Source organism: Athene cunicularia, assembly GCF_003259725.1.
Source record: "Athene cunicularia isolate RWA chromosome 3 unlocalized genomic scaffold, athCun1 chr3_part1, whole genome shotgun sequence".
NCBI lineage: Eukaryota > Metazoa > Chordata > Aves > Strigiformes > Strigidae > Athene > Athene cunicularia.
Window position 1 is genome coordinate 60,941,664 of NW_020799097.1, and position 16,112 is coordinate 60,957,775.

Consider the following 16,112-nt stretch of genomic DNA (forward strand, 5'->3'; position numbering starts at 1 on the left):
AGGGATAGGAAGTTTTCTGTATAGTATGTTTAGCCTTTCAGTGGGACTTTCTTTTCTTTTTTCAGTTTCTTCTTTTTTTTTTTTTTTTTCTTTTAATTGTGGTCTAACTTGCCTGTGGTGAAGCAGATCAGCTTGTCAGTGTGGCCCACAGTTTTGGGCTCTTCATCATCCAGACTGGTGAACCTGCTAGACCACAGCAAGCCTGTGTTGCCTCCATGACGTTTCCATAGAGGACAGTTTATAGGAGGGGATAATTACCTCTGCACTTCCTTCAGTTTGGAGTCAGGATATGACTGTGGCATATGTATTTATCCAAGAGCTGTGAAACACCCTTGTCGTACTGTTTGGACACAGCCAGCATGAATCACTAGCAGGTCCAAAGCTTGAGCCTTTTAGGCTTGCTTGCTCATAGTAGCACATTATTGAAGGACCAAGTGTAACCTTGGCTGCTGACAGGAAGAAGCCATGGAAATTGCTGATATATATCAGAGCTAAGCTCAGATCAGTTTAGCGATTTTACTGGAGCTGTTCCAAAGAGTGCAGTTTAACATGGTCTGTCATGCTTTGCTTCCTTGAGCAGAGGGCAGATCACTAACTATAAGATCTTCAGCATGTGCAGAGTATACGAGAAGTAAAATGGCCAATCTCCCTAGTTGTGGCAATGGTCTATTTTGCCAAGTTTAATTTTACATGTGCAAGGGGGTCAGTAGCTGGATTTACAGACAACCAAAACATGTACTTAACAGTTGGTTTACTTGTAAATGCCAAACCAGAAACAGTTGCGTAAAGTCCCTTTCCGAGGAGTTGTTTTAAATTTGGTTTGGTTTTGGTGTTTTCTTTTTTTTTTAGACTTGTTGGTAAGTGACATTGAACAGTCTTTGCCTCAAAGTTTCAGTGAAGATTTTTAGACCTCTACATGGGAGGGAATCAATTAGTTGGGGGGGGGGAGGGGGAGAAGGTATTTGAGAAGGTTGCAGCGATCAGAATTTGTGGTGCAAAAAATACATGTAATATGTCAAAGGTAGTACTTGAAGTTTCCCTACACTGTTCTGCCGAAGGACTTCAGTCTTGGTCTGAGAATCATTCATTTCTTGTTCCCAACTCACTGCCCCTGCTAAGATTTTCAAAAGATGATACTAAATATACCATATAAATAAAAAGCAGGGTACAAGCACACATCTCTCAAATACATCTCAATGTTTTATTCTGTCTGGGGTGTAGGGTAGGCTGTGTAAGGGTTCTGACTAATGCAGTCCTTTTGGCTGAACTGTTGTCCAAATTGTTAATTGAAGTTTTCTTAGGATAGACATGTTTTGGTTGCTTGATTAATCTTCAGTTTAATATGCTCATGTTTGTTTGACTGAAGTAAGGCTTATAAATGTTTCATTTGTAAATGACTGTTTGGATTTTTTTGTGGGGTACCTCACTAAAGAAATTGTTAACACTTTAAAATAGTATTTCTCTTCTATCTTCACTGTTTTATTTTGGGAAACTAAAGTGCAACAAAGTTTTAAAAAAATATTTTCAGTTTACAATTTGTAAATATTAAAAGGAAAAATGGAAATTTTGTCATGTAAAATACACTAAATTCCTTTATGCAAATATGTATTTTCAGTGATTGTTGCTGCACTGCAGTGATTTGTTTCCAGTCTCACATATCCTCATAGCTATAGGTCAAACATAAGATATTTTTTCTTCAAGGAAGAAGTTACTGATGACTATTCCCACCTGTGATGCAGTGTTTTAAGTACTTACAGTGGAGGAAAATTGTTTGAACAGGGCTGAATCTGGGAACAAGTCAAGGCTGGAAAACATAGGTCCTTGTGGAGACTGGAAGGGAAGAATTTATTTTTGCTAGTTCCAGTGAAATCAGTTTCTGAATTTATCTGTCAAGTTCCAGACAGAAATAGAGTTACAGTGTTTCAATCATAGGGCCACATTTTTCAGTTTGGAGACTGGCAGTACTTCTGATAGAGTAACCAAGTTCTTAGTTCAATAATCTTTATAAGGTGAAAGGAAAAATTCGTGTTATAGTTGTTGATTTAACATATCCTGTACATTAGACTTCTTTACAGTTTTGTGCACTGTTCACATAAAAAGATAAATTCCTTTTTTTTTTCCAGCTAGATTACAAGTTGTTCAGGAGCAAAGTGTATAAAGGAGAGCTATGGCTTCATACTATCTCTTCTCTTTCCCTGCTCTTACCTCAGTCAGGGTGGGAGGCGAGTTGTGGAGGGGCTGAGTGTTGCTCCAGTGGGACTGATTTCAAGATAATGAGTACCAAACCCACCAGACAGGTTACATGAGCATCTTGCTTTGTTCCTTGTTAAATGGATGTTTGCAAAATCAGGCCTTGTCATGATTTTCCTGAGCATGCCCTGCCTCAATCCTCGGCCCCTTTGGGCAGGGTTGCTATGCCAGCCTATGAGCAGAGGAACCAGGTGCTGGTCTGCTCAGCACTGTGCCAGCCTGCAAACCTTCCTGCTTAGGAAGACTGACTTTCTTGGCCTGACTTACAGTACCATAAAGAACATCCCCACAATTTGGGGGAAACTTTATTGAAATAAGTGTTAGGAAATTATTTCTCAGAGTCTGTAATACTTTACTTTTCTGTTTGTTCAGATTTACCAAGTCTCCAGTGTTACTGTTTTCATTGGATGGCTTCAGAGCAGAATATTTGCAGACTTGGGGTGGACTTCTACCTGTTATTAGCAAATTACGTGAGTAGTTTCTTTGTCTAAGCAGTATTATGCGTATTATCTGAAAAATCCATAGATGCAGCTATGCTTACTTTTTAAAATCCTCGTTCTTCCATGAAATTGAAGTTGTTGCCCTAAACAGCTGTGCACAGAGAACTTGAGGTGTGGGAGGGCATGAGGAAAGGACCCTTTGGATTTTCAGTGAAACCTTAAAATCTATTAAGGAGCCCTTGCTATATTTAGGAACTGGATGCTTTTTGCTGTGAGCTCACTTTATTTCTTCAAAATAAAAGTAGACCTCTTTTTACTGTGTATTGCCTACTGTCTTGTATTTAGGTAGAATGGCTTTCAAAAATGGAAATCAGGGTGGAAATCATTTTATTATATTTGAAAAAAGAAGAGATTAGGAACCAGATGATACAGATGTGCTGGTAGAAATATGCTGAACCTGAGAAAACCTTCATTTAACAAATACTTTCAGAAAAAGAGAGCTTCATAAGTACACACACACACACACACACACACACACCCCCCACCAAGCTTTTGTAGTGTCTAAGTAACTCTAGTTACTTTTCCTGTCTCTATTTTGGTTGTGGTCTGTAAAGGACTGATGGCATTTCTTGTCTGAGAAATATGCCAATCTTCTTGTCATTCATAAATTGCTACCTGAGGTGGTTGGTTTCAGTTTAACTAAAAATAAATCAGTAAAAATACTTGCTTTTCTGTACAGTGGTTTTTACAACTTGATCTATTCCAGAGGATAACAATTCACAGATGTATTTGAGGTTTTAGCTTTTTTTTTTTTTTTCTTGTTCCATGTTAGAGTAAAACGAGGCGTTTCAAGCAATTTCATTAGATGCAGTTACAAAAAATTTCAGCTGAGGAAGACTTCTCGGGCATTGTGAAGAGAGACTGGCTATTACAAGTGATTTATAGCTCTGGCTCAGATACAAGATAGCAGTGCCGCAAACAGGATGCTACATCCACTTATACGTGTCATGTTTCTTCATTCTTTGGTCTGGATAGGCTACAGTGCAACTTTTCTCATTGGCTTCTATAATAAACTTGTGTTTCTCTTTCCCCTGAACCCATAATAAATTTTCACCACTAAGAAATACAAGTACCTTAGTATCTTCATCAAAGTCACTTCGCTTCTCCAGAACCATGGAGTTTTTGATGGTCAAAAATTACATTTTTAAAGGATTCTAAAACCAGAATGTCTAACAAGTCATGTTTTAGACACAATAAAATAAAGAACAGTCTGGGAGCAAAAATACTATTTCTGCATTTTGTCTACAGTTCTACATTACTCTGGAGCATTTTTTGGTAATCTGATAGACTTTTATGATACAATATACTACAGGATCTTCAGCTTTCTCATTACAAACCCTTGCTTTCTAGACTTTTTTTTTTTTTCCCTCATAGTAAAATGGTGGGTAAATAAGGCAAATTTTCTTCAGTAAGAAAAAAATAGTCTAATGAATAAAAACTGGTGTCACTGGAGTGTATATAATATCACATAACACTCTGAGGGCCTGTGACTTCAGCTCTCCATGGGCTTCATGTCCCATGTGTCTAGACACTGAAAATGATGGAAGCTGTCATATTGTAAAGACAGACATCTCTGGGCGTGTAAATACTGCTACAGTGTTTTACTGTGCAGGAAAGGGTAATGAAATCTGTTCCTCTGAAGTAGACAAGTAACAATAATGGATAAATTATTTGACTATTGATGAAAGATTGTATTGAACCTTTTGAAGTTCATAGTTTTCCTTTTACAGGGCTAGTAAATGTTCAAAAAGAGACACAGTTTATGAGTGACAGCATTTACAAAGCAGTGAACGCTTATTTTCATTAAGGAACTTACTGGACTGCCCAGTTTTTATTAAATTAGAACCATGCTAAATCACTGGATTTTTCTTTTTAAAACACTTGATGACAAGTGAAATATTCTGTTAGATAAAAATATTCCCATTATCAAGTCCTGTTAATTCAGCCATGTTTACAATGAAATTCTGATGTTTCCTTAGAGAACCTGTAAGACAGTATCGTGATTTTACTTTTAGCAAGTTTTATTATATGCTCACTCTCTGCTACCTGCTGAAAGGTGGACAATTTTGCATGGAGCTGAGGGTTTTCAGTGAACCCAGGCATAGGCATAATGTGTGTGTGTGTATATACTTCTATGCTGTGATACCATAATTTTAAAATCTCCTTTTGTCTTAAATTGTTTTTAACTAAGGCAACAAGCCAAAAAGAGGAGGGGTAATGCTTACAGAAAACCCCAGCAAAACCCCCTAGGATTTTGGACAAAACGGTAGTTTTTAAGTTTTAAGTTCTCTTATTTTAAAAACAACCAAGAAAACTCAACCTCCCCACCAAAAAAAACCCCAGTTTTGGAAAACAGATTTGGAAATGGTTAAAATGCAACAAGTGTGTTACAGTAGTAAAAAAGGGTACAAGTGATGATTTGCTACATGCAAATATGGCAGAGTACATCTAGGTAATTTAGGATTTATTTTTCTGACTTGGCTTCTTTTTATCTTAGCTCAAATTGATTATTTCAGTTGAGATTTAATCCAAAGCCCCAATTTAATGAGTTCAAAGTGCCTTGATGCAACGCTTTTTATGTTATCAAACCTTTCATTTCTATTTTATTTGTTTTATATATAGTGATCGAGAAGGCCAGTGAAGACAGCCTAGTGATGACCTTTCTATAGGGTTGTTACTTTTGGCTCTTTAGCATCAGTTGGAGTGGGTTTAGTTATCACATAGTATTTTTGAAATCATTAATGAAGGCTCTTTTTTTTGTTCTTTTGTTTTTTTCCTTTTCTTTCTGAAAAATTGTGGTCCATACATTTGCCTGTGGAAATTAGGCACCTAACTTAAGTAAGGTTTGCTTAAGTACTTTGGCCTGGTTAATGACTCTTCATGCTAGCAAATACTGTGCATGAATTTCCTTAAAAACCTATGATTTTTATATAAAGATAAAAAAACCCTTGAGATTCATCCTACAATAAGAGCTTATTTTTATTTGAAAAAACCAAAACCTAAAAGCAAACAACCCCCCCCAAAAAAAACACATAAAAAAAGGAGACTGCAAATTTGACAGGTGACTGGGAGAGCCACTCTGCCCCAGGGTGAAGTAGCTAGTTGGTCTCAAGCTCTAGACTTCACTTACTGCACACCAGGGCAACTTTGGAATGTGGGATTTCTCTTGTTATTCAGTCTTATCTATGCATACTTTTCATAAGGACTGTAGGTTTTGCTCATGTGACCACTGAAGTCAGTTATTAGGAATATTTAAAATTTGTATTAATAGCCATTTTAGTCAGCTTATAAATGAACATGGGAATTAAAATGAAGTAGTAACTCCAGAATTTTAAGAATGAAAACTTTCTGCGAATATATTTTGGATTTTTTAAATTTTCTTTTATTTTTTTAATAGGTATACATTTTTATGAGAGAAACTTACAAGGGTTTTTATTTCTGTAATTTTGCTGGTTTTCTTTCTTCCTCCCTCCAGAGAAATGTGGAACATACACTTCTAGCATGAGACCAGTGTATCCTTCAAAAACCTTTCCCAATCATTACTCCATTGTCACAGTAAGAATTCCTATATATTATTTTTTTCCACTACTGAAGAGACTGTTCATTATTAAGCTGTCTCTAAGGGAATAATTTATTTCTTTGATGAATTATTAAAATAATAGGATTTCCCTTCAGAGTATGAAAATGTGTATATTATACTCTTTATCTAATATAGATTAACAGTCATTACGTAATACTACAGCTAAATGGTTAGATCCAGTCTGATTAAGTAATCCTATCCTTTCAAGACTAGCTATAAGAATTTACAGATAGGTGGAAGGTCACATCACTTTACAACTCCTCATTCATGTAAATATTTCCACTAAATTGCAGCATTCTCTCTTGGAGTGAGAGCAGCCTGACTCCTTTCAACTGCCAGCCTTTTTCTGCTGCTTTAATGTAACGTGGCATGATGCAACGAAGGGTATGAAAGGAAATGTCTGAACATCACATTGATGTTGAATTTGTTGTGGCCTATACCCAAACCTGGATAGGAATGCACAAAACTGATCTTGTAAACTTATCACCTCCTGCATATAGGAGAAAAGAGAGGAATAGAGGCTTTCAACACTGAATGCAGGGTTGGAATCCAGCATATCCTTCTTAATTTCTTCATGTCAGAATTAAAATTCAGTCAAATACTTGAGGATCTACGCCTTCTTTCTTATCTTCCCAGTTTGTCAGGACTGCCTTTTAGTAAGTGAGGAGCACAGGTTCAGAAATGATATGTTTAATTGTGTAATCCTCTCAAACATCCATGACTGAATATGCAATTAAGAGGCATTAACCATGCCCTGCAGCCAAATGAAAGTGTCCCTAAATACAGTATAGAGTTTTGTCTCAGCACCCCATTCTTGTGAGAACTAGCAAGTCCTGGTGTTTATCAGGGTCCAAATGGTGGTGGTGTTATATCCTTTAATGTAAAAAGGTGCTGGTCTGCTTGAAGGCAGAGCACTAATCTGTTAAACCACCTAACAGCTGGTGCCTCTGAGCACTTCTTTTGCTGCTTATGTAACGATTATCACCAGCTAGAACTTTTATCTGCTGATAGGCAATTCTCCTTTGAAATCCCTGGGTTTTGGTCATGTGATGGAGGTCCAGCATAGGTAATTGTCATTGGTACTAAAGATACGATGAGTATTGACTGAGATGATGTCTTTCAGTTTGATCCCAGAGCAAGTTGATCGCCTGTATTGTTCATTCTCACTGAGAAGCAATTAAAAGAGTTGGAAGATAGAACTTGGTAGCAATGACAGGTGATGCTGTCAAATTTGGCTCTTGAGGTACTGGGTGGAGTGAAAATCACATGTAGATTATTCACTGGACACATTTGTCTAATGGGACACTGTTCATGTAGCCAGGAGGTTCTTTTTCTTTATAACATAGTGACAAGGTGTACTCTCAATTACAGGGGCTGTATCCTGAATCTCATGGTATAATTGATAACAAAATGTATGACCCCAAAAGAAATGCATCCTTCACCCTTAAAAGTGAAGAGAAGTTTAATCCACAGTGGTACCAAGGACAGCCTGTAAGTATTAATACACTGCTGAGAATGTACATCAGCCTGTTGTTATGTTACTTAATATCACTGGATGCATAGTGATGTTGAAAGAGTACAGAGGGTACTTCTAAGTGAGCCAAGAAGCATTACTCAGCATGGTTAGGAATTGCCATACTAGAGCTGCAAAACGACAAATGAAACAAAGTGTAACAGATTTTGTTGAACTTAAATGGAATTTTCTCTAAGGAGAAAACTGTCTTAAAATAGCTAATAACGATACCAGATTTTGTTGGTTTTGATATGAAATGGGCTTGCAATTAATTTCACTGAGGAAATTGGCAGACCAGTTAGTTTTAGTAACAAGCAGTATTAAAAGGCTTACACTCTGCCCAAGTGACTGCTCAGTCTAAAGATGCGGTTTCAAAAGAAAACATCTCAGTTCTGTCATACAGCTATGGCAAATCCGCTGAGACTGCCATTAAAATTAAGTGGCATGGGAAAGTTTGGGTGAGTGCTAGCCTGAAGAATAGCAAGGGAACAGATGCGACTATTTATCAATGTTGGGAGGACTGATTTGTTTGGTTTTGGAGGAGAGAACACACAAGTGTAGACCTTATGGGCCCTTGCGAAGACAGTGGTGTACAAGTCAGGCAGGAAAACACACAGAAGGCAGACAAATCTGCAAGTCATGAGATCAGCAGTAAAATCAGAAGAGTTGACCAAACCATTGCTCCTGTGTTTCAGAGTTTGTGGGGCATAGGTCCACAGAACATTCCCACCCTTTCTTGCTTCAATATTCTTGAGAATTTCCCCTTCCTGGTGTTCAGCCATGGTTCTATGATTGCGTTAGTGCTCCATCCATGGGAGTTAATGGTTCCTACTTCTGTCCTGGCTCCCCTTCTGCTGGTGTAGCAGCAGAAGGGATGCAAGTTTGCCATAAGGAAACAGGTTGCAAGGTGTATCTGGACTGCAGGTAGCGATGACATGCAAGATTGACTGTTTGGAGTGCTCTGCTTACATTTGCAGACTTTGATCTTGCTGAAAGGTGCAGAGCTGGTAGGTGTGGTAGTAGATCTGGCAGTTACTCAGCTACTTCAGTGAGCTGCACTAATGATGGTGATTGCTCTACTCCTGCAGATTTGGCTTACAGCTATGTACCAAGGTCTAAAAGCGGGTACATTCTTTTGGCCTGGGTCAGACGTAGCAGTTAATGGAACCTTTCCAAGCCTGTATGAAAATTACAATAGGTATGTAATCTCCTATGTCTTGGATGAATATTTTACTTTTACTGTTACAATGGGACAGATGTCAGAGAAAATAAATAGGGTTTTTCCTGATTTTCTAAGTAGTTGTAGACAACAGGAAAAGAAGATAGATTCCAATTAACTTTTGTTCAGTATAATATAGATTCTTTGTCTAATAATTTTGTCATTCCTCAGCAAACTTTTACCAGAAACACATGGAAAAAACAGCTTTAAGAGCAGCCAATGTTGAAACTTTAGTGCTTTTCTGTTTCTATGTATAAAAATCTTTTGTGGGTGTCTTACAGTCATTCAATCCAAATCTCTCATAGAGTGAATAGATCAGGTCTTGACTTGATATTTTCCTTGAAAACTAAAGTTTTACTATTGACTGTGGTAAATGTAAACCTATTTTCATTGTGAATTTTGAAAATATTTCATGGCAGTCAATATTTGAGTCAGTGATTGCTCTTCACTGCAATTAAAAATTTTGTGCCAAATGAAAATTCTACATAAATCTGTTTATCACCATTTACTTATTAATCTCAAATTCACCCAAGGAATCAGGCTTTTTATTTCTATCTTCCTAGGATTGTTTTCTCTTCCTACGTCCTTCATATAGCATGGAAATTCTGATGCTTGATTTACTACATACTATTTTTTTTTTTTTTTCCTCTAGGAACTTGTACATTGTTATGTGAACTTGTGTTAAGTAGCTGAATTAGTATCTTTGTGAGTCCCTCATGTTGTTATAGGTCAACATGCTTAGTGTTGGTCTACTTTAGTAATTGATATAGAGCACCTACTTTGTGACATAGTATGAGAACTTGTATTGAAACTGTTTAAACAGTTGGAAAAAGCCAAACAGCCCCAAACCAAAACTCTTCGAAACATGAAAAAACATGAAAACCTGAAAACCTCCACATGATTTTGCACCTTGAAGCCAATTATTCTCTTTGTATAATAAACACGATCAATGCTGGGAGCTTTATTCTAATCACATTGAAATCAATGGGAGCAACATTTTAGGGAGCTTTAGATCAGACCATTCACTCCTGTAGAGTCACAGGCAATTAGCATAGATAAACTTGCATCCTGCTAAACAGCCATTAATGGCATCCAGTTGAATTCAGTTTTCTCTGCTAAAGTACATTGGTTTTGTAATGCGTGACTAAAAGTTTTTAGCTCTTGGCAATGCATGGTTGGTTGATCTTGTGTTGTTCTGATACAGCTCAATCCCCTTTGAAGAGAGGGTGGTAGCTGTTCTTCACTGGCTGCAGTTACCTGAAGATGAAAGGTAGGTATGCAATTCCAGTTGTAAGTTCCCGTTCAAGTGGTATTGCAATTAATTATTTTGTAAATGTGATTTCTGTTTTAAACAGTATCTTATGCATTATTCTAACATTGTTAAAATATTACTTAATGCAAGCCTCTTTTTATGACTGAAACCTTTTTTTTATTAAGATGCATTTTTCTATTTCTCTTTAATGTGTTCTTCCTCTGAATGACAGTGTTATTTCCAATATTTGATATCCATTGTTGAAATATAATCTCTTCAAACTGTCTCAACATGTATGTAAAATATTACATTTTTGGTACTGTTTGATATAGACCACACTTTTACACTCTGTATTTAGAAGAACCAGATTCCTCAGGCCATAAGTTTGGACCAGTAAGCAGTGGAGTAAGTAGTTTTGTATTTTCTTCATTTTTAAAAAAATTTAATTTTAAGCTTTGTTCTGACTCTATAATAAGCTTCCGTAATTAATGCTAAATTAACCAAGACCATGTTCAGTATGCTTATTAGGAAAAAAAAATTGTCAATAGACAGACCATCCATAATTAACATTGATACAAAACATGTAATAAGTAGGCTATTTAGTAAGTCTAATTTTTGTTTTCTTTATTTCAATAACTTTTAAGTTGCCAAAGCATGTTTGGTTTTGTCTTGTATGTTGTTTTATCTGCTCCTACTAATTCTTTACATTGATTTTGGGGGGGTGGGTGTGGGGGGTGGGGTGTCAGTGGGACAGAAAGTTTATATACTTTCAAAGTAGCAAGAACAGAGATTTTTATAGCCATTGTCCAAGTTTTGGTGATTAAATATTCATGTTATAATTATAATTAATTTTCCCTTCATCTCTGTGCAAAGTTTAGATGAATATTGCTCTTATCTCCCTGCAGTTAGGTTTCATGCTTTCTCGGAAGGAGGGTGATAAAAGGGACATTCACCTCATTACAGTCTGTGGCGTACCTGTTGTATAAATATGAAGTCTTTGGGACTGCTACTGTTTTCAGAAGTACTAAACAGCTTCATGTTTTAACAAACTCAAGTGAAAAATTCAAAAGAAAAATCTTTTGGAAATCCAGGAATGTTGAAAAATTCTCCCATCTTGAATGGTCAGGAAGTTTGGGCATCTTAACTGGGTATTTAATCTCAGTGGTGACAACAGCAAAAAGCTCTTGCCAATTTCTCTTGAGGTGTGAGCAGTTACTGTTCCTGTAAGGAACTGTAAGATGAATGTGAGTGTCCACTGAAGTAGCAGACAACTAGTTGGAATTGCAGTACAGGGAATGTGTTTAAATTGGTTATCCTTTTCTTTGGTTAATAAGTGGATCTAAAGTTCTATATGTCAGGAATTCTTTGGAGGAAAGACCCTGAGGGTCTCCCAAGGAGCATCTCATCTTTGTTCACACAAAACAAGACAGTTTATACAAGTCCTTCAGTGAGGTAACAGAATGACTTAATTTTAAAACACTTGTCTTGTTTTGTTTACTTAGCAAGTATTCAAAAGTAGCCCCAGTGGCTGTACCTACGAAAGTGAGCTTGAATCCTAATCATGAACAGTGCTACATTTGTAGCATGTTCTTTGGCTTTTTCAGTCCCTTTAAGCTAGTTTGCTCTGAGACCAATACCCAGTCACAATTTCAAGGACAGTTTGCTTCAGGGTCTTTCCCAACAGGGATTTGGAGGATGAGTGCTACAGGCTTGGCTTCTTTTATTCTTTTCTGCTCCCTAGTATTCTCCCATCAGAATCTGTAGCCTTAGGCATTCCCTATTGTCCTCGGTTGTGCCCCTGATAATGCAATAAACGTCGTCAATTTCGTACTTTAAAATCACTCTCACTGGCTAAAATCTGGGTATTAGTGGGTTTTTTTTAATTATCTGGGGTTTTTTTAATGTCTTCCACTGAAATAATACATAAAAATGTGTAGCTGTGTCTTAGTACAGTGTGAAGCCCAGAAAAAATGGGGGCCAAGAGCTGTATAGTGTAGATATAGCCAGTCTTCTGTAGATAGAGGTAGCCCTGAGCAGTGCAGGTGCTAGGCAGTCTGCAGACTCCCATTTTTATTTAGCAGTATTAGGTGTACCAGTTGAGTCCATTCTCAGTGGATGTAAAGACTATGCATCTGAAGGGTATACAGCTGAAAGAAGTAGGAACAGGCAAAAAGCAGGTTTACCGGGTTATTGAGAATGTTGTAAGTCTCCTGTCCTCACAGTTCCTCCTGTTAGGGTGTGCTGTGTGTTCCCTGTCCTGAGTTTGGGGGTTACTGCACAGTTTTAGGGCCCCTGTGTCCTTCATTTATGTCTGGACTGCATCTAGCCTTGAATGGTCTATAAGAAGAGCTCCTTTATTAGCACATACTATAACAGTTTAAATTTATTTGTTCTCCCTAGAAATAAATTCTATTTTTTAATTGAAATGATAAACACTTACTTTACATTACTGTTTTTGTCTTGCAGGTCATTATGGCATTACAGAGGGTGGACAACATAGTAGGGATGCTGATGGATGGTCTCAAGCAAATGAACTTGCATAAATGCCTGAACATTATTTTTATATCAGATCATGGTAAATTCCATTTATAAAATATGTCTGATTTTTGAAGAGCTGTTTTTGTGAAGTACTATTCTGAGTTTATACTTGCATCTTTCTGGAAAGATTAGTGAAGCAGCTAATACCTAGAAGCTAAATTTTGTATAATCAAGATGGTTTGAGGGGGGGGGGGGGAAGAAGTGGAGAACATAAGGAGAGATTAAGTAATTTTCATATTTTATTCCTAATTCCTCTTGTGATCATTACCAGCTGATAAAAGGAATAGAATGAAAAATGTGAACTGTGAAAATAGATTTCATTTTATTCTATGCAGCAATGGTTTGCAAATTGCTGAAGAAGTGAAAATACAAGCCATATCTTCCTTTCAGTTATCAGTTGTCTTATCCATTATTTGAAGACTGTGAATGTGAAACTTTGATTTATTTCTGTAATAGCTTTTCTAGATTTTTAGATTTCTATAATAAGTTATGTATTTTAACAAATTTTTTTTGCTACTTTTCGTGACAAACAAAATATAAGCATGCTTCCATGCAGCACAAAATTGACTTGCAGAACTCATTACCACTGGGAACAATCCAAGCCAAATACCTATACAGATTTTTAAAATATTTATGAAATTAACAGAGGGTAATTCTGTCAAGAATTATTAAAAATAAGAGTTCAAGTGCAATATGCAACTTGAGTCCCTTGACTTCTGGAAACTGTTGAGGAACACTGGAAGGAAGATTGGTCCATAACTGCTGTGCTTATTGGGTATTTCTCCAGACATGCTACTGAACACTATTACGTAGGATATTGGGCTTAAATGAATATTTGGTCTGACCTTACTACTGTTCTTAGGCTCATAAGATTTGTTTCCCTTCAGAGAAGAAAATTCGTCTATTTATTCATTTCAAGTGTTTTTCTCGATTGAAGAAATGGCTGATTGTGTGTATCTACGTATTATGTCTCCTTGAATCAGATGTCTTGGGGTTGCGGATAGAAAGACCTGAGAAATTACATCTCTGACTTCTACATGTCTCCTCAACAAGGCTACTCTACATCGATATTCTCATTTTTAAATAAAATTTATTTCGTTCTGCAGGGATGGAAGCAGGGAGCTGCAGAAAAACAGCATATCTGAACAGTTATCTGGATGATGTTCAAGATTTCATAGTAGTACCTGGTCCTGCAGCTCGCCTTAGACCTAATAACGTTCCAGATGAGTATTTCTCTTGTATGTAATTGCTAAACTAATTTTTGTTACTCGGTTTTATGCTTTTGTACTTTATGAATACAGACGTAGGATTCACATATTCCATCGGTAAACCTGACAGTGAAGTTCAACTAGGGACAACCTGGATAATGATGAGGAAATACAAAGTAGTGCACCTGTGTTTTTTAAAGACCATTTGACTCTGCAGGTCTGGAAATGTACTGGAGTCCTACAGATTGCTTTTGTGGGATGCCTCAGCGTGACCAGCTGCAAATGCTCTTGCCTTGTGAATGGCGTTCCTTTGAATCAGATATTTGGTGGTCAAGACAGACCAAAAATACCCCCTCATGTGTCACCTCATTTCCTGATTTACCAGTTTATGTATAAATTTGCCGTATTTCTGTCTTAAGGGAATGTCGGATTGTTACTATCTTACATATTATTATATTTCCTAGTTATCAAAAAATGGCATAATGGCCTGATGGCAGTTGAGTAAACTGAGCTGCAGATAAACCTAAATAAGATTATAAGCCTAGAGTAAAAATCTATGTATGCTTACAAATTTTAAACTGATTCATTATGCAGTCTCATTTCAGTGAACACTTAACGCCTGCAGTTTTTGGTGGTACTAAATGCTGAATGCAGGCATGTCCTTCATGTTTCATAAAAAAAACCCCTTATCCTAGATTATTGTTTTTCATGCCCTTTAAAACTTGTAGGCCTCAACCCCAGTGACTTTTAAGTGCTGTTTACTTCATGATATTCTAAACTGTTTTAAATGCTTTCTTGGAAAATATGGGAGTCAAATGCAGTTCCAGGTTCTCCCTGGAGAAACAGGTTCAGGAAGTGGAAAAGCAGAGTATCTCCTGCTTTTGACACATGCACTGTTTTCATGAAGTAGCATAGCTGTCTTTGTAGCACTGCGTACATCTATGCAGGAATTATTAATAGTTCTCTTGCCAGTGTAAGCCTTTATGTACTTTAGTCAAGCACTGGATATCAGACTCAAGACAGATTAACTGTGTGAAATGTAATGGGCCTGTGTTATACAAAATGTCAAACTAAATGATGTAATGGTCCCTTTTGGCTTGAGTCTAAGCATTTGAATCTTAGCCAGCTTGCACTTGGCTGTCTTCCTAAGGATGCTTGCCAGATAAAGCTGCTGCCCTAATAGTTTGTTTCTTTTTCCTTAGAAGTTTTATTAGCAAGCAGAAAAAAATCCAGCTTGATTAGCACAGCATTTAGTTGCTGCTTTTGTGAAAATTTACCTCTTGGATTATTTTTCTAACAATGGCCAATAATTTAAAATTTTAAAGCTGTAAGTAAGCAAGCAAGAGGAGGATAGACTGAACTAAAATTTCATAAAAGCAATAGCTTTACTGTTTAGTGATATTTTGCTCCATGTGAACTTCATTCTGGAAAAATCATTTCTTCTGTCCAGAACTTTTTGAAACTAAGCTTATTATATTATATATGATGGGAATGCTTTCATTTTACATCTGATTTCTTTTAACTTAGGTGACTAATTCTTACATATGATTCTTCCAGTTAATTATGAGGGCATTGTCAGAAACCTCACAGTAAGTGTCATTTTACCTGTTATTCTAGCTTAATTTCTACTAACGTTTACAAGTATTTTATAGCATCAGCTGTTTGCTGGGATACTTATATAGCACCTGGACTTCGAATCAGTGCCCTTCCATATGCTATACAGTTAACAACAAAAACAAAAGTAGTTCCACACAGGGGAAGAGAAGGTTAAAGTGGAGCAAGGTGTCATATGTCTGTGGTTGTGCATTAACTAAGGTTTTGTGTTCACATCTTTTCACTAACTCTTATCTAGCACTGTATCATGTTGCTCTTCAAGCTGGAGAACTTGTGTATCTGGACCATACTGTCTGAGGGCCAAGTCAGTGTAAAGCTCAGATCTGTTTCCTGGACAAGCATAAGATTTTCTTGCTCGCACCTTTTTGATAAATGGCTTTGAGAGAGGATATTGATTTTTTTTCTTTTTGTCAGTTCCAGCTTAAGGAATTTGCTTTT

At 36.8% G+C, this 16,112-nt stretch overlaps 1 protein-coding gene across 1 annotated transcript in view; it reads left to right on the forward strand.

Moving 5' to 3' along the window:
• The window catches only part of ENPP1 (ectonucleotide pyrophosphatase/phosphodiesterase 1), a gene marked incomplete at its 5' end in the record, with an annotated part of 57,400 nt that overhangs the window by 21,546 nt on the left and 19,742 nt on the right, over positions 1 to 16,112 (forward strand). The window contains 9 exons of the mRNA XM_026844535.1: positions 2,623 to 2,720; positions 6,226 to 6,305; positions 7,702 to 7,821; positions 8,932 to 9,041; positions 10,267 to 10,332; positions 10,647 to 10,719; positions 12,781 to 12,889; positions 13,959 to 14,090; positions 15,618 to 15,649. Of these exons, the coding sequence (XP_026700336.1) occupies positions 2,623 to 2,720; positions 6,226 to 6,305; positions 7,702 to 7,821; positions 8,932 to 9,041; positions 10,267 to 10,332; positions 10,647 to 10,719; positions 12,781 to 12,889; positions 13,959 to 14,090; positions 15,618 to 15,649 (820 nt within the window). The remainder of the gene's footprint in view (positions 1 to 2,622; positions 2,721 to 6,225; positions 6,306 to 7,701; positions 7,822 to 8,931; positions 9,042 to 10,266; positions 10,333 to 10,646; positions 10,720 to 12,780; positions 12,890 to 13,958; positions 14,091 to 15,617; positions 15,650 to 16,112) is intronic.